The 19014-nt window shown below is 43.8% G+C and overlaps 1 protein-coding gene across 1 annotated transcript in view; it reads right to left on the bottom strand.

Moving 5' to 3' along the window:
* Window positions 1-19014, bottom strand: part of LOC126262752 (uncharacterized) — a 313139-nt gene that overhangs the window by 86949 nt on the left and 207176 nt on the right. The window contains exon 3 of the mRNA XM_049959562.1: window positions 18361-18509. Within this exon, the coding sequence (XP_049815519.1) occupies window positions 18361-18509 (149 nt within the window). The remainder of the gene's footprint in view (window positions 1-18360; window positions 18510-19014) is intronic.

Below are 19014 nucleotides of genomic sequence, written 5' to 3'. Positions count from 1 at the left end.
GTAACGCTAGCATACGTCATGCACATTGTTGTGCGTGCTGTAAAATATATGAAGACACATGGGCTTACGCATCGCCAGTTTCGGCGGTTCTTGGAGGAATTAAGAGAGAAGTACGGCGACATACCTTACTGTATAGTAAGGTATGTCGCCGCGAAGTACGCTGGCTCAGTCGAGGTAAAATGCTGAAAATATTTTTTGATTTACGTTTGGTCATAGTAACTTTCTTACGTGAGAAGGGAAAAAGTGAACCTATGTTGGAAGACCCTTGTTGGATATCAGACCTTGCATTTCTCGTGGACATTATGTCTCACATGAACAGCCTGAACGTCAGTTTGCAAGGTGAAAATAATTTAATTTCTGATATGTTGGAAAAAGTAAATGCATTTGAAAGGAAGCTTGACAGAAAACACTGCATATTAACCGACTCTTGGACTAGTCCATGAAAGTACTAGATTTCAAGAATACGTGTCAATAATTGTAAAAATTAAGGAATAATTTCGAGCACGATTTGCAGATGTTACGAGTTTGTGTCCTGTCATTCGCCTCTTTGCTCGACCCTTCTCGTCGTCAGTTGAAGATGCTCCGAATGATCTACAGATGTGACTGATCGACCTACAGTGCAATACAAGACTGAAGGACAAGTTCTTTTCGGTGCAAAGCACAAAAGAATTCTATGAAAATTTTTCACAAGAAGAATTTCCACGCCTGCACCGAGAAGCCGCGAGAGTTATGTCCATGTTTGGGTCGACATATGTTTGTGAGAGGCTTTTCTCGGTGATGAAAATGAATAAATCAAGGCTTCGATCAAGCATAAGTGATGAAAATCTTCGCAACTGCTTGCGTTTGTCAATGAGCCGTGCTTTTGCGCCCGATATTAACTATATCATTTCTCATGACCAGTGATAAACGTGTTTGGATTTATTCCTGTCATAATTAAAAATTATTGTTTACTAACTGTGCATTATTGCCTCATTCTGCTCCATGTTACATTATTATCAGGAAAATTGTTCATTAAACCGATTGTTCCAATGTATACTTACATTTAGGGATTTTTTTTAATGTGTGAAGGGCTACGCTCAGCTGAAGTCGATAAAACATAAAATTCATCTAATTGTCGATTAATATGCAGACTTCAGACGGAACTGATGAAAGATATAGCAATAATGGTATTGAAATAACAGGTGATCATCGAGAGGTCTGCGGTTATCATTCTGTTCAGAGGTCAGTGAAACAGAAATTATGTGGGTGTAACTGAGGGCACCGAGAATTAGTTATAGGAAACCTTGCATTAGTTTAATGTTATTTGAAATCATGAATAAGGTTCGTTGGAAGTCGCTAAGTGCTCTCTTTCTTAAATACTAGATCAAAAACGTTACTCGTATTTACGTGCCGTCAGTCAAGCTGCCTTAACAAAAACCGACGGTTGTTAACTGTATTACTTGTCTTACTGGGTTAAACTGTTAACATAAAAGTAGACGTCTCAATGAGTAGACTGTGACAGTATTTTAAATGTTTAATACGCTAAATAACTTCCCATGGTTGGCTTGCAAGCTGTGGAAAGAGCACTAGAATGCGCCGGTACAGAGTATCCCAGCAAGTGGATAAAGCGACATCTGTGCGTAGAAACATGCACTACATGAACGCTGACGGCTGCGGCGTGCACACTGTAACCCGGAAGTTGCACATGTGCAGGAGCATCGCACGCGTGCAGAATTTCTGGCCGGCCCTGCCTTACACGGACTTAAGTCATCCATAATACACTCCTGGAAATTGAAATAAGAACACCGTGAATTCATTGTCCCAGGAAGGGGAAACTTTATTGACACATTCCTGGGGTCAGATACATCACATGATCACACTGACAGAACCACAGGCACATAGACACAGGCAACAGAGCATGCACAATGTCGGCACTAGTACAGTGTATATCCACCTTTCGCAGCAATGCAGGCTGCTATTCTCCCATGGAGACGATCGTACAGATGCTGGATGTAGTCCTGTGGAACGGCTTGCCATGCCATTTCCACCTGGCGCCTCAGTTGGACCAGCGTTCGTGCCGGACGTGCAGACCGCGTGAGACGACGCTTCATCCAGTCCCAAACATGCTCAATGGGGGACAGATCCGGAGATCTTGCTGGCCAGGGTAGTTGACTTACACCTTCTAGAGCACGTTGGGTGGCACGGGATACATGCGGACGTGCATTGTCCTGTTGGAACAGCAAGTTCCCTTGCCGGTCTAGGAATGGTAGAACGATGGGTTCGATGACGGTTTGGATGTACCGTGCACTATTCAGTGTCCCCTCGACGATCACCAGTGGTGTACGGCCAGTGTAGGAGATCGCTCCCCACACCATGATGCCGGGTGTTGGCCCTGTGTGCCTCGGTCGTATGCAGTCCTGATTGTGGCGCTCACCTGCACGGCGCCAAACACGCATACGACCATCATTGGCACCAAGGCAGAAGCGACTCTCATCGCTGAAGACGACACGTCTCCATTCGTCCCTCCATTCACGCCTGTCGCGACACCACTGGAGGCGGGCTGCACGATGTTGGGGCGTGAGCGGAAGACGGCCTAACGGTGTGCGGGACCGTAGCCCAGCTTCATGGAGACGGTTGCGAATGGTCCTCGCCGATACCCCAGGACCAACAGTGTCCCTAATTTGCTGGGAAGTGGCGGTGCGGTCCCCTACGGCACTGCGTAGGATCCTACGGTCTTGGCGTGCATCCGTGCGTCGCTGCGGTCCGGTCCCAGGTCGACGGGCACGTGCACCTACCGCCGACCACTGGCGACAACATCGATGTACTGTGGAGACCTCACGCCCCACGTGTTGAGCAATTCGGCGGTACGTCCACCCGGCCTCCCGCATGCCCACTATACGCCCTCGCTCAAAGTCCGTCAACTGCACATACGGTTCACGTCCACGCTGTCGCGGCATGCTACCAGTGTTAAAGACTGCGATGGAGCTCCGTATGCCACGGCAAACTGGCTGACACTGACGGCGGCGGTGCACAAATGCTGCGCAGCTAGCGCCATTCGACGGCCAACACCGCGGTTCCTGGTGTGTCCGCTGTGCCGTGCGTGTGATCATTGCTTGTACAGCCCTCTCGCAGTGTCCGGAGCAAGTATGGTGGGTCTGACACACCGGTGTCAATGTGTTCTTTTTTCCATTTCCAGGAGTGTATATTCTCCATAAGTATTTGAAAACAATCTGCCGACGTTGGGGTAACTTTTCCATACCGCGACTGTACAAATCACATGGTTTTCAGGCAAAGAACATGTCGAGCCCTGTTCGGAGCGCATTTCCATCGGGAAAGTGACTTTCTGGAAGGTTGTTCAACAGAGAGCGGAAAAGGTGAAAATCTGAGGGCACAAGATCAGGTAATAAGATGGGTGCTGAATGACTTCCCAACCCAACTCCCGTATAGCGTTTTTTATCAGTGTGGCGGAATGCGGGCGGGCGATATTGTGGACGAGCATCACTACCAGCAGTTGTCTTGGTTGTTGTTGTTGGACTGCGTTCTGCAAGACGTCTCAAGACAGTTAAAGTAGTAAAGGAGTTTTGCTCTTTGGGGAATAAATAACTGATGATGGTCGAAGTAGAGAGGATATAAAATGTAGACTGGCAATGGCAAGGAAAGCGTTTCTGAAGAAGAGAAATTTGTTAACATCGAGTATATATTTAAATGTCAGGAAGTCTTTTATGAAAGTATTTGTATGGAGTGTAGCCACGTATGGAAGTGAAACATGGACGATAAATAGTTTAGACAAGAAGAGAATAGAAGCTTTCGAAATGTGGTGCTACAGAAGAATGCTGAAAATTAGATGGATACATCACATTACTAATAAGGATGTATTGAATAGAATTGGGGAGAAGAGGAGTTTGTGGCACAACTTGACGAGAAGAAGGGATCGGTTGGTAGGACATGTTCTGAGGCATCATGTGATCACCAATTTAGTATTCGAAGGCAGCGTAGAGGGTAAAAATCGTAAAGGGAGAGCAAGAGATGAATACACTAAGCAGATTCAGAAGAATGTAGGCTGCAGTAGGTCCTGGGAGATGAGGAGGCTTGCACAGGATAGAGTAGCATGGAGAGCTGCATCAAACCAGTCTCAGGACTAAAGACCACAACAACAACAACAACAACACGTCTCAGTTGATGGCAATGAATGTCAGGGGTGATGTGTCAGCGAAGATGGTGACACTTCGGGAGAACAGTTCGTAGTACATTCACACCGTCGCTGTTCCAGGAGATGCATTACATTACGTCATCTTTGGTGTATGCGCGCAGGTCTTTGTACAGGGAGTTGCTGCCTTGTTCTTTATGTTAGCATAAAGGCACCATTTCTTGTCACAAGTAACGATATAGGATTGGAATTTCTGGTATGATTATTTTTTTTTTTTAGTAATTTAATTGAAAGCTTTATTGCTTTGGTAAAAATAAAATTGGTTCTTTTTGTCGTGACAGAATAAATTACTATTAATCACACCAGATTTGTCGGAGAACAGCAGCAACATGTGTAATTGCTCCAGCTTTAAGAAATTCTATTACCTTTTAGCGGAAAATTCGTGCGGTACTCTCCGACGTTAGAAAAGTCGTGGTGTTCCGTTCGGAGCAGGAGGCGGCTGTCCTTTCTCATTCGCGATATCGAAAATTACTAAAAAATGAACATAAATATTTTTTTCCGGAGGAAGATCGCGCGGAGAAAACAGACAGAAGTTACATGAAAGAAACCTAAGGGACCAACTAATTGGATTTGTACGTACATATAAACGGAACTGAAAGAACTTGGAATAAATACTATAACGATGTCGTCACGACAGCCTCCTGTTCCGACAGAACACACGCTGGATCATAAGCTGCATAAATCTTTTAAACAGAAAAGATTATCACAAGTATAATTAATGAAAATAAGGTTGAGAGATTTTCTTTGAAATTAAATAAACTTCAAGGCTTCAAGTATTATATTATGAAACGGAAACTTACATTAACATGGCCATCCAATGTGGCGGTGGAGCGAATTTTCATGATACACATTCTCGCTTGTTTGTGGCTACATATATTTTTAATCACTTAAACTCTTAAATTTACAATAAAATGATTATATCAGTATGGAGCTCAATACTTTTGCGTCCGACTCGCAACACATTCACAGAACAGCTAGAGAGCGGCGCGGCTCCCTGCAGAAGTAAGAAATGGCAGTTGTTATTTTGAAACATAGGTGCATCGTTTTTTTACTGATCGATAGCAGCGTATAACAGTTTATAGCTATCGTGATATTCTGCGCTTTTCAGGAGCGCGGCAAAGATATCTGGTTACAACATTCATTGGTATATGTTAAAAGTTCGCACATACTGACGCGAATACAGAAAAAAAACTTTTACATGTTAAAAATCGCAGTGATAAAGGCTGTAATGTCACAAATTGTCGATGAGACGGTCAGAGTGGCCGTGCGGTTCTAGGTGCTACAGTCTGGAACAGAGCGACCGCTACGGTCGCAGGTTCGAATCCTGCCTCGGGCATGGATGAGTTAGTTAGGTTTAATTAGTTCTAAGTTCTAGGCGACTGATGATCTCAGAAGTTAAGTCGCATAGTGCTCAGAGCCATTTGAACCATTTGAATTGTCGATGTTCTTCACGAATCAATTGTTGACGAGTAAGCAGAGATGCACATATGGCCATCAGCTCATCTTTGTGAGCTTGGCTTAGAGCATACTGTACTTATAAACCTGGTTTTGGAACGTTGCCCATTGGATGAAAATGTCGCAGCATGGTGGAATGATCACAGTTCATCACATTTGCCAGTTACCGCAAACACTGGTTCGGATCATTGTGGATTAATGTGTTTAAACGATCTTCATCAAACTCCGAAGGCCTTTCTGAATGTGGAGGCACTAATGACAAAGCAATGCTCCTTAAAACGAGAAAATTGTTTTCTTGCCATTCTCTGTCCAGTGGCATTAACCCCATACATATTGGACCTACTGATAACAAAGAGACCCGAACTTTTCGACTCCGTAAGCGCAGAACAGGGAATCTGTGATCATAAGGCCGTTGCAGCATCCCTTAATATGGAAGTTAATAGGAATATAAAGAAAGGGAGGAAGGTTTATCTGTTTAGCAAGAGTAATAGAAGGCAGATTTCAGACTACATACCAGATCAAAACGAAAATTTCTGTTCCGACACTGACAATATTGAGGGTTTATGGAAAAAGTTCAAGGCAATCGTAAAATGCGTTTTAGACAGGAACGTGCCGAGTAAAACTGTGAGGGACGGAAAAAACCCACCGTGGTTCAACAACAAAGATAGGAAACTACTGCAAAAGCAAAGAGAGCTTCACTGCAAGTTTAAATGCAGCCTCTCAGACAAACAGAAGCTAAAAGATGTCAAAGTTAGCGTAAGGAGGGCTATGCGTGAAGCGTTCAGTGAGTTCGAAAGGAAAATTGTATGAACCGACTTGACAGAAAATCCTAGGAAGTTCTGGTCTTTCGTTAAATCAGTAAGTGGGTCGAAACAGCATATCAGACACTCCGAGATGATGATGGCATTGAAACAGAGGATGACACACGTAAATCTGAAATACTAAACACCTTTTTCCAAAGCTGTTTCACAGAGGAAGACCGCACTGCAGTTCCTTCTCTAAATCCTCACACAAACGAAAAAATGGCTGACATCGAAATAAGTGTCCAAGGAATAGAAAAGCAACTGGAATCACTCAACAGAGGAAAGTCCACTGTACCTGACGGGATACCAATTCGATTCTACACAGAGTACGCGAAAGAACTTGCCCCCCTTCTAACAGCCGTGTACCGCAAGTCTCTAGAGGAACAGAGGCTTCCAAATGATTGGAAAAGAGCACAGGTAGTCCCAGTCTTCAAGAAGGGTCGTCGAGCAGATGCGCAAAACTTAGAACATGGTTTTTGCTTGCGTATCATGTCGTTTCTGAAAACCCAGAATCTACTCTGTAGGAATCAACATGGATTCCGGAAACAGCGATCGTGTGAGATCCAACTCGCTTTATTTTTTCATGAGACCCAGAAAATATTAGATACAGGCTCCCAGGTAGATGCTATTTTCCTTGACTTCGGGAAGGCGTTCGATAGAGTTCCGCACTGTCGCCTGATACACAACGGAATATCAGACCAGCTGTGTGGTTGGAATGAAGACTTTTTAGCAAACAGAACACAGCATGTTGTTCTCAATGGACAGACGTCTACAGACGTTAAAGTATCCTCTGGCGTGCCACAGGGGTTATGGGACCATTGCTTTTCACATTATATATAAATGACCTAGTAGATAGTGTCGGAAGTTCCATGTGGCTTTTCGCGGATGATGCTGTAGTATACAGAGAAGTTGCAGCATTAGAAATTTGTAGCGAAATGCAGGAAGATCTGCAGCGGATAGGCACTTGGTGCAGGGAGTGGCAACTGACCCTTAACACAGACAAATGTAATGTATTGCGAATACATAGAAAGAAGGATCCTTTATTGTATGATTATATGATAGCGGAACAAACACTGGTGGCAGTTACTTCTGTAAAATATCTGGGAGTATGCGTGCGGAACGATTTGAAGTGGAATGATCATATAAAATTAATTGTTGGTAAGGCGGGTACCAGGTTGAGATTCATTGGGAGAGTCCTTAGAAAATGTAGTCCATCAACAAAGGAGATGGCTTACAAAACACTCGTTCGACCTATACTTGACTATTGCTCATCAGTATGGGATACCAGACCGCGTTGACAGAGGAGATAGAGAAGATCCAAAGAAGAGCGGCGCGTTTCGTCACAGGGTTATTTGGTAACCGTGGTAGCGTTACGGAGATGTTTAGCAAAGTCAAGTGGCAGACTCTGCATGAGAGGCGCTCTGCATCGCGGTGTAGCTTGCTGTCCAGGTTTCGAGAGGGTGCGTTTCTGGATGAGGTATCGAATATATTGCTTCCCCCTACTTATACCTCCCGAGGAGATCACGAATGTAAAATTAGAGAGATTAGAGCGCGCACGGAGGCTTTCAGACAGTCGTTCTTCCCGCGAACCATACGCGACTGGAACAGGAAAGGGAGGTAATGACAGTGGCACGTAAAGTGCCCTCCGCCACACACCGTTGGGTGGCTTGCGGAGTATAAATGTAGATGTAGATGTAGATACACGCCGTAAAATGTATCTGCTGCTTCCACAGCTGTCACTCCTCTACTGAAATCAAACAGAAGAATATGACGGAAATGTTGCGATTTCTCCAATTGGCACTCCACTTTCTAACGTTCACAGCTCTACTCAGGATCTCCAAACGGAAAAAGGACAACATGCAAACTCAAATAAGCAACAATGAATTACAAATAAAGAGTGAAAATCGATAAATAAACCAATGGGAACCGCAACACCAACATGCAAAACAAATAAAGCTACAAACTTATGAACCAACCTAATATGTAAGGCAGTGCAAGTTGTGGATCTTCCGATATTAATGCAACCTTTGTCAGACAAGAATAATACCGGTTATATGTGATTGTTTCATGATTATCTTCCTCGTTTTGCTCCTTACAATAGTGAGCAGTTAGTGGGGTCTCATATCTTGTTTGAGAGTACAGGCATCAAATTTGTCATGAGCGTGAGTGTAAAAGAATCATTTTAACTTTTTCAAAAGTACTTAAGTTTCAGGGAAGGCTCGGCACTTCAGTAAGAAAAGAAATCTTGGTGGCGTGTACAAGTGGCATGTCTATGGACCCTGCTTCTTGTTGATGTGGATAACCGAAGGTAATAGATACCGACTTGCAAACCTTCCGTAGTAAATTCGCAGTAATTATTACAAGAGGTATTGATACAACGGAATTGTTATTGATACGGTTAACCTTTAACGGTTTTATGTATTGTACTTCAACAGCGGTGTTCTTGGGTTTCTTTGGAGGGTTTAAATTTTAATTATGAGATGATTTTAAGGTGCTTGTCAGCGTTAACAATATCGTAATCATGTTACTTGTACATGACTGGCAGATTTACCTGGTCCCGTCCTTTAAAAAAAATAGCTGCTGGTAAACTGCTGATTACAACGATCTCACTTGTCAAATTTCAGTAGTGTTTCTTGTCTTTTTTTTATAACATAATTTATAATAAAGTGATGATTATGAAGATCTTCTTTCTTGAATTTAGCAGAGATTCTCGTCTTTTCTTTAAATTAATTCAGGTAAATTTGTAATGATAAGATTATATTCTACAACAGTTATTGTACTTCAAGGAGCAAATGAAAATTTTATTGGTTTTTTTTTTTTTTTTTTTTTTTTTATTAAGAGAAGGTTGTGTGTCGATCTTTCTTCCTAATCTGCTACTGCCAGTAGCGTATGGTCTCAGAATCAGCACATCTAATATATTAAAGATTATGCCTTTATTACCGACTGTAGACAAGTTCACAATACTACAACTATAATATTTATCTTACATTTTACAACACTGACAACTAAATCACAGCCAACAGCAATTTTATGCGATGTCTCTCAGAAGAAATGTTTTGATATTGCTCTCTAGTACTGCTGCAGACGCACACATCACACGCTGTAATACGGCTTGTTTGGAGTTTGTTTGTGCGAGACTGTGCTGGAAAGTAATGCCATAAAATTTTGTACGTGAAAGCTGCTAAAGCTTATTAAATGAAGCTAATTAATATCCTACGTCTTTATTCTTCATGTATACATATCTGCAAGCTTCTGCCACTAGAGGTTGGTTCAAATGGCTCTGAGCACTATGGGACTCAACTGCTGTGGTCATAAGTCCCCTAGAACTTAGAACTACTTAAACCTAACTAACCTAAGGACATCACACACATCCATGCCCGAGGCAGGATTCGAACCTGCGACCGTAGCGGTCGTGCGGTTCCAGACTGTAGCGCCTTTAACCGCTCGGCCACTCCGGCCGGCTGCCACTAGAGGGATTTGAATTGTAGCGTGTAGCTTGGCGGTGTGTAACGTAATCCAGTTTCGAATTCCAAGAGTTCGTACACATATGGAGCACTCCCTCCTTCAGCATGACAATGCTGCGATGTGTGCAACAATCCGACGCCTTGGGTTCGCTGTCATAAGTCATCAATCATGCAGTCCCGACTTGGTGTCATCCAGTTTTCACCTATTTTCCAAACCTTCGAGGACTTCACTTTGGTAGTGATTGAGCGGCGTAAGCAGAGGTGAGATTGTGGCTCCAACAACTAAGTCAAACATTCTGGAGTGACGGTATCTTGTTGAAAAATGTATTCGTCGCCAACGTGACTAAGTTCAGAAATGAATATGTAGACATGACAAATACAGATGTAGAATGTTAATAAAGTTTCTTTTACTTAAAAAGTTTTGAGAGTTTCCACGTGAAAAATTCAGAGACGTTACATTTCAACATGCCCTCGTGTGTCTAGCGACGAGAAGTGCCAAGTTCTACCAACATTGATTTCCTTGGCGGTGATGATCATGCGCACTGTGTAACAGCAGGACTGTGACGAATTTACCATGTGCCTGCTGGGACGTGATAAGTGACGCATACAATCCAAAAGGATATTTAAACTAGGTTCCTGTCTCCGTACGTTGCTTTTAATGGCGATTTTGAGTGAAAAATTGTCAAATTCTTATAATCACTATAAATTAAAGCTTCATGTCGTAATGGAACTGGTCAGGGCTAGATTTCATTGCTAGTAAATAACACGATACACTATTTCAGTAACTAAAACGATGATTAATACTACAAATCCAACTTATTACACGTTTATTTATAACTAGCCTGACATGTAAATCAAGTACACAAATGTATCAATATGAAATATCTGTGTAAATTGTGCCTACATTCGAATGTCGTCAATTCAAAAGTATTGCGCATATTATGCCATTTCTTAACAAAAAAAAAATGGTTCAAATGGCTCTGAGCACTATGGGACTCAACTGCTGAGATCATTAGTCCCCTAGAACTTAGAACTAGTTAAACCTAACTAACCTAAGGACATCACAAACATCCATGCCCGAGGCAGGATTCGAACCTGCGACCGTAGCGGTCTTGTGGTTCCAGACTGCAGCGCCTTTAACCGCACGGCTACTTCGGCCGACTATTTCTTAACAACTACATCTACAAGGCTACCCTGCAAAGCACACTTAAATGCCAGATGGTTCATCGAATCACCTTCACAATAATTCTCTGCTATTACGCTCTCGAACAGTGCCCGGAGTAACGAGCACCTATAACTCCCGGTGCGAGCTCCGATTTCTCTTATTTTATTAAGATGATTGTTCCTCCCAGTGTAGGTCGGCCTCAAAACATTTTTGCATCCCGAGAACAAAGCAGGAGATTGAAATTTCGAGAGCAGATCCCTCCGCCACGCGAAACGCCTTTGATTTGATTATGTCATCTACACTCCTGGAAATTGAAATAAGAACACCGTGAATTCATTGTCCCAGGAAGGGGAAACTTTATTGACACATTCCTGGGGTCAGACACATCACATGATCACACTGACAGAACCACAGGCACATAGACACAGGCAACAGAGCATGCACAATGTCGGCACTAGTACAGTGTATATCAACCTTTCGCAGCAATGCAGGCTGCTATTCTCCCATGGAGACGATCGTAGAGATGCTGGATGTAGTCCTGTGGAACGGCTTGCCATGCCATTTCCACCTGGCGCCTCAGTTGGACCAGCGTTCGTGCAGGACGTGCAGACCGCGTGAGACGACGCTTCATCCAGTCCCAAACATGCTCAATGGGGGACAGATCCGGAGATCTTGCTGGCCAGGGCAGTTGACTTACACCTTCTAGAGCACGTTGGGTGGCACGGGATACATGCGGACGTGCATTGTCCTGTTGGAACAGCAAGTTCCCTTGCCGGTCTAGGAATGGTAGAACGATGGGTTCGATGACGGTTTGGATGTACCGTGCACTATTCAGTGTCCCCTCGACGATCACCAGTGGTGTACGGCCAATGTAGGAGATCGCTCCCCACACCATGATGCCGGGTGTTGGCCCTGTGTGCCTCGGTCGTATGCAGTCCTGATTGTGGCGCTCACCTGCACGGCGCCAAACACGCATACGACCATCATTGGCACCAAGGCAGAAGCGACTCTCATCGCTGAAGACGACACGTCTCCATTCGTCCCTCCATTCACGCCTGTCGCGACACCACTGGAGGCGGGCTGCACGATGTTGGGTCGTGAGCGGAAGACGGCCTAACGGTGTGCGGGACCGTAGCCCAGCTTCATGGAGACGGTTGCGAATGGTCCTCGCCGATACCCCAGGAGCAACAGTGTCCCTAATTTGCTGGGAAGTGGCGGTGCGGTCCCCTACGGCACTGCGTAGGATCCTACGGTCTTGGCGTGCATCCGTGCGTCGCTGCGGTCCGGTCCCAGGTCGACGGGCACGTGCACCTTCCGCCGACCACTGGCGACAACATCGATGTACTGTGGAGACCTCACGCCCCACGTGTTGAGCAATTCGGCGGTACGTCCACCCGGCCTCCCGCATGCCCACTATACGCCCTCGCTCAAAGTCCGTCAACAGCACATACGGTTCACGTCCACGCTGTCGCGGCATGCTACCAGTGTTAAAGACTGCGATGGAGCTCCGTATGCCACGGCAAACTGGCTGACACTGACGGCGGCGGTGCACAAATGCTGCGCAGCTAGCGCCATTCGACGGCCAACACCGCGGTTCCTGGTGTGTCCGCTGTGCCGTGCGTGTGATCATTGCTTGTACAGCCCTCTCGCAGTGTCCGGAGCAAGTATGGTGGGTCTGACACACCGGTGTCAACGTGTTCTTTTTTCCATTTTCAGGAGTGTATTTCTCGATAAAACAAAGCATAGTTCCCTTCTTTGAACTTTCTCGGTGTACATCGTTAATCCTACCTGGTAAGGATCCCACGCCACGCAGCAGTATTTCAGAAAAGGACGGACAAGCGTAGTGTGCGGAGTCTCTTTAGTAGATATGTTGCATCTTCTAAGTGTTCTACCGATAAAAGACGGTCTTTGGTTCGCCTTCCGCACAACATTTTCTAAGTTCTTTTCAATTCAATTTGTTCGTAATTGTAATTCCTAGATATTTAATTGAATTTGGGGCCTTTAGATTTCTTTGATTTTTCAAGTAACCGAAGTGTAACGGATTCCTTTTAGCACTCATATGGATGACTTCACACTTTTAATTACTCAGGGTCAATTGCCAATTTTGGCATCATTACCTTGGGAATTTACCAGAAAGCACTTCTGTTTTACTCCATAACTCTCCGTTGTTTACTAACTGTGGCTTCTCCGATAGGAAATCACGAAGAGGTACGGTGTCAAAAGCCTTCTGGAAAACTAGAAATACGGAATAAATTTGAAATCCCTTGTCAATAGCATTCAACATTTCCCGTGAGTGAAGAGCTAGTTGTGTTTCACAAGATCGATTTTTTCTAAATCCGTATTGACTGTGTGTCAGTAGACGGTTCTCTTCGAGGTAATTCATAATGTTCGAACATAATGTATGTTCCAGAATCCTGTTTCATATAGATGGTAATGATATGGACCTGTAATTTAGTAGATTACTCCATATTGCCTTTCTTGATTGTTATGAATGTAGCTATTGTGTCAGCATACTCTGAAAGGAACCTAATAGGTATAGAGTCTGGAAAGGAAGACTTGCTTTTATTGAGTGATTTTAGTTGCTTCACAACTCTGAGTATATCTACTTCTAAGTTATTCATGTTGGCAGCTGTTTTTGATTCGAATTCTGGAATGTTTACCTCGTCTTCTTTGGTGAAGGAATTTGGGAAGGCTGTGTTTAGCAACTCCGATTTAATAGCACTGTCATCGATAGTATTTCCATTGTTATCACTCAGGAAAGGCATTAATCGTGTCTTGCCGCTAGCATATTTTACATACAACCAGAATCTCTTTGGATTTTCTGCCACTTTTCGAGACGAATTTCACTGCGGAAACTATTACAAGTATTCAAGTCCGCGCTAAATTTCGAACTTCTGTAAAAGATCGCGAATCTAGGGAATTTTGCGTTCGTTTGCATTTAGTTTGCTTCTTTCGTTGTTTCTGCAACAGAAGTCTGACATATTTTGTGTACCATGGAGGATCAGCTCGTTCTTTTATTAATTTACTTGGTACCGGGATAACTCTTTCAGTTGCTGTCGATAATATTTCTTTGAACTGAAACCGCATCTGGTCCAGATTTACATTGTTAATTAGGAAGGAGTGAAGATTATCCCTCAGACCGGTGTGAAGCGAATTTTTATTTCCTTGTTTGAACAGCTACATTTTTCCTTTATTTTTGGAGGATTCAGGAGTCACGGTATTCAGTATCGCTACGACAACGCTGAATTCACTAACACCTGTACCCGTTTTGATGATCGTTATTGGCTCAGGATTATTTGTTGTTACAGTTTAAGTGTGTTTTCACAACCGTTTACTGTTCGAGTGGGCTCGTAAACTAACTCCTAGAAATAATTATCAGAAAACGCGTTTTACGCTACCTCCTGACTTAATACATATATTTTCGACAGCATATCGAGGGTAAATTGAAGTCACCAATAACTATAGTTGTATGAATCCGATACGCGTTTGAAATTATACTCAAACACCCTTCGAATGTTTCATAAATTGTATCATCTGAGTTGGGAGGTTGATAAAAGGATCCAATCATTATTTTATTCCGGTTGCCAAAAATGACCTCTACCCATACTAACTCAAAAGGGACTGTGTACTTCAATTTCGCTACAAGATGAACTACTTCTAGCAGTAACAAACGCGCCACTGTCAACGGTATTTAGCCTATCTTTTCTGAATATCGTTAGGTCTTTCGCAAAAAATTTAAGCTGAACTAGGCGCCTCAGTCTGAAACCGCGCGACCGCTACGGTCGCAGGTTCGAATCCTGCCACGGGCATGGATGTGTGTGATGTCCTTAGGTTTAAGTAGTTCTAAGTTCTAGGGACTGATGACCTCAGAAGTTAACTCCCACAGTGCTCAGAGCCATTTGAACCATTTTTTATCCACAAGGTCATTTGCGTATATTGTGAATAGCAACGGTCCTACGACATTCCCGTGCGGCACACCTGAAATCACTCTTACTCCGGAAGACTTCTCTCCATTGAGAATGACATGCTACGCTCTGTTATCTAGGAACTCTTCAATACAATCACACAATTGGTCTCATAGTCCATATGCTCTTACTTTGTTGATTACACGACTGTGGGGAACTGTAACAAACGCCTTGCGGAAGTCTAGAAACACGGCATCTACTTGGGAACCCGTGTCTATGGTCCTGTGAGTCTCGTAGACGAATAGCGCGAGCTGGGTTTCACCACATTGTCTTTTTCGAAACCCATGCTGGTTCCTCCACAGTAGATTTCTAGTCTCCAGAAAAGTCTGGGGAATTTCTTCAACACTTTATTTAAGACAAAAAAAAGGCCGGCCGCTGTGGCCGAGCTGTTGTAGGCGCTTCAGTCCAGAAGCGCGCGGCTGCTACGGTCGCAGGTTCGAATCCTGCCTCGGGCATGGATGTGTGTGATGTCCTTAGGTTAGTCAGGTTAAAGTAGTTCTAAGTCTAGAGGACTGATGGCCTCAGATGTTAAGTCCCATAGTGCTTAGAGCCATTTGAACCATTTGAACAAAAAACAGAAATAAAGAAGGGGCACCATGGAGGGATTATCCGAATGGGACGGAGGTCGGCAGAGGAGATGTACATGTACAGACGAACAAAATTACAATATTAGCAGTGTAGGATAATTTATTCAAGAGAAACAGCTTCATAAAGTGAGCAAGTCAATAGAGCTTGGATCACCTCTGGCCCCCATGCAAGCAGTTACTCGGCTTGGCAGTGATTGCCAGAGTTGTTGGATATCCTCTTGATCGTCAAAATCCCAAGGTGGTTGGAGGGCGCTGCCAATAATGCTCCAAACGTTGTCAATTGGGGAGAGGTCTGGAGACCTTGCTGGCCGAATTGGAGTTCGGCAAGCACGAAGGCGAGCAGTACAAACTCTCACCTTGTGCGGGAAAGCATCATCTCTAGACGCGTTTTCGGTTCAGTTCTAAGCGGGACTCATCACTGAAGACAATTCTACTCCAATCTATGAGAGTACAGGCGGAAGACATGTCTGGAAATGCCCCAAACCGCGATGGAATACGAACGTGTCTGTTGCCCGTCATACGGCCAGACAACCAGGAATGATGGACTACAGTACCATTTCTTTTCATAGCAGGACCCCTTTGGTTGTCATCCATAGCACCTTTAGAGCACAGTGATAAGTCGACGATATTTTTGTTGCCCTTCATGACAAGCCGACCTTGGCTTGCAATGCAGCAAAATAATGCCGGCCCGCATACGGCGAGAGTTTGTACTGCTTGCCAAACTTCGGATCTATCACCAGTTGAGAATGTTTAGATAAGGCTGTCAAACCACGTCGGGAGTTTGACGATCTAATGCTCCAATTGGACAGAATCTGTCACGATGGCAAGATGTACCTCAGGAATACATTCAACAATATCAATCAATGCCAAGCCAAATAACTGCTTGTTTCAGGGTCAGAGGTGGACCAATGCGGTATTGACTTGAACAATTTCTAGAGCTTTCTCTTGAAGAAATCATCCAATTTTTCGGAAATTGTAATCATTTGTTTGGAAGATGTGAAAATTACCGAACTATTAGTTTAATAAGTCATGGTTGCAAAATACTAACGCGAATTCTTTACAGACGAATGGAAAAACCGGTAGAAGCCGACCTCGGGGAAGATCAGTTTGGATTCCGTAGAAATGGTGGAACACGTGAGGAAATACTGACCCAACGACTTATCTTAGGAGGTTGATTAAGGAAAGGCAAACCTACGTTTCCAGCATTTGCAGACTTAGAGAAAGCTTTTGACAATGTTGACTGGAATACTCTCTTTCAAATTCTGAAGATGGCAGGGGTAAAATACAGGGAGCGAGAGGCTATTTACAATTTCTACAGAAACCAAGTGGCAGTTATAAGAGTTGAGGGGCATGAAAGGGAAGCAGTGGTTGCGAAGGGAGTGAGACAGGGTTGTAGCCTCTCCCCAATGTTATTCAATCTGTACGTTGAGGAAGCAGTAAAGAAAACAAAATATAAATTCGGAGTAGGAATTAAAATCCATGGAGAAGAAATAAAAACTTCGATATTTTGCCGACGACACTGTAATTCCGTCAGAGACAGCAGAGGGCCTGGAAGAGCAGTTGAACGGAATGGGCAGTGTCTTGAAAGGAGGATTTAAGAACATCAAGAAAAGCAAAACGAGGATAATGGAATGAGGTCGAATTAAGTGGGGTGATGCTGAGGAAATTAGATTAGGTAATGAGACACTTAAAGTAGTAAATGAGTTTTGCTTTTTGGGGAGCAAAATAACTGATGATGGTCGAAGTAGAGAGGATATAAAATGTAGACTGGCAATGGCAAGGAAAGCGTTTCTGAAGAAGAGAAATTTGTTAACATCGAGTATAGATTTAAGTGTCAGGAAGTCGTTTCTGAAAGTATTTGTATGGAGTGTAGCCATGTATGGAAGTGAAACGTGGACGATAAATAATTTGGACAAGGAGAGAATAGAAGCTTTCGAAGTGTTGCGCTACAGAAGAATGCTGAAGGTTAGATGGGTAGACCACGTAACTAATGAGGAGGTACTAAATAAAATTGGGGAGAAGAGGAATTTGTGGCACAACTTGACTATTAGAAGGGATAGATCGGTAGGACATGTTCTGAGGCATCAAGGGATCACCAATTTAGTACTGGAGGGAAGTGCGGAGGGTAAAAGTCATAGAGGGAGTCCAAGGGATGAATACACTAAGCACATTGAGAAGGCTATAGGTTGCAGTAGTTACTGGGAGATGAAGAAGCTTGCACAGGATAGAGCAGCATGGAGAGTTGCATAAAACCAGTCTGAAAATCACAACAACAACAACAACAACAACAACAACAGCAACAACATATGTACATCACATCTACCGATTTCTGTCCCATTCGGATGATTCCTTTGTGGTGCGCCGTTATTCTTTTTTTGTCTTAGTGTGTCTGCTACTACATTACGATATGCTGCACAACGCTACTGAAATTACTCCATTACGATATCCTACTCAACGACATTGAAACAGCTTTGTGGCACGTCCACTACTTAACACAGCGTGCTCACGGTGGCTGGACGAGTGTACATTTCTTGTTTACTGTTGTTAGTTCATGCTGCCACCGTAGCTACGGCGCTGGCGTCGGCTATAAGTCGGGAATAAAATCATCAGAACTTTTTGAATACCATTTTACATAACGTTCGTAGGATGAACAGGTGGCATTATCAACAAGACAATTACGAAGTGCAGTACAGATCGATGGCAGAGGCAGGTGGGCGGGTGAGAAAGGAACTCACGGGAGGAGAGGTTTCCACGTGCTGCCCGGGCCCTGGTGGCGGCTGCCTCGTCCTCCATGCGCCTGCGGATGAAGTAGACCTTGCAGCAGGAGAAGCAGATGGACAGGCATAGGAAGGTCGCCAGCGCCACGCCCAGCACCGGCCACATCCTGCAACACGAGCGTGGTTTCAGTAACATCTTAATAAAAGAAAACAAAGGGTGTCATTACGTGACACTTCAGCAGTAGGCAATCAGACGTCATCTGACTGGGAAGAAATTACATGTGGTGTTCCCCAAGGTTCCATATTAGGTCTACTACTGTTTCTTGTGTATATTAATGACCAGTCATCTGTTACATTACCAGATGCCAAGTTTGTCTTATTTGCAGATGAAACAAATATTGCAATAAACAGTAAATCAAATATAAATTTAGAAAGGGCAGCTAATCAAATTTTTACTGACAAGTGGTTCATAGCCAATTCACTGCCATTAAACTTCGAAAAGACCCACTATATGCAGTTCAGAACCTTCAAGAGATTTCCTTCTGGTGTGTGTATACAATATGATGACATGGAAATAGGAGAAGTTGAGAGTGTAAAATTCTTTGGATTACAACTTGATGATAAATTCAGGTGGGAGCAACATAGACCTAGTAACGAACTGCTAAAGCGCAT

The sequence above is a fragment of the Schistocerca nitens genome, chromosome 6, assembly GCF_023898315.1.
Source record: "Schistocerca nitens isolate TAMUIC-IGC-003100 chromosome 6, iqSchNite1.1, whole genome shotgun sequence".
Lineage (NCBI taxonomy): Eukaryota > Metazoa > Arthropoda > Insecta > Orthoptera > Acrididae > Schistocerca > Schistocerca nitens.
The sequence above is the reverse complement of the archived record's forward strand: the minus strand, read 5'-3'. Positions and strand labels throughout refer to the sequence as shown.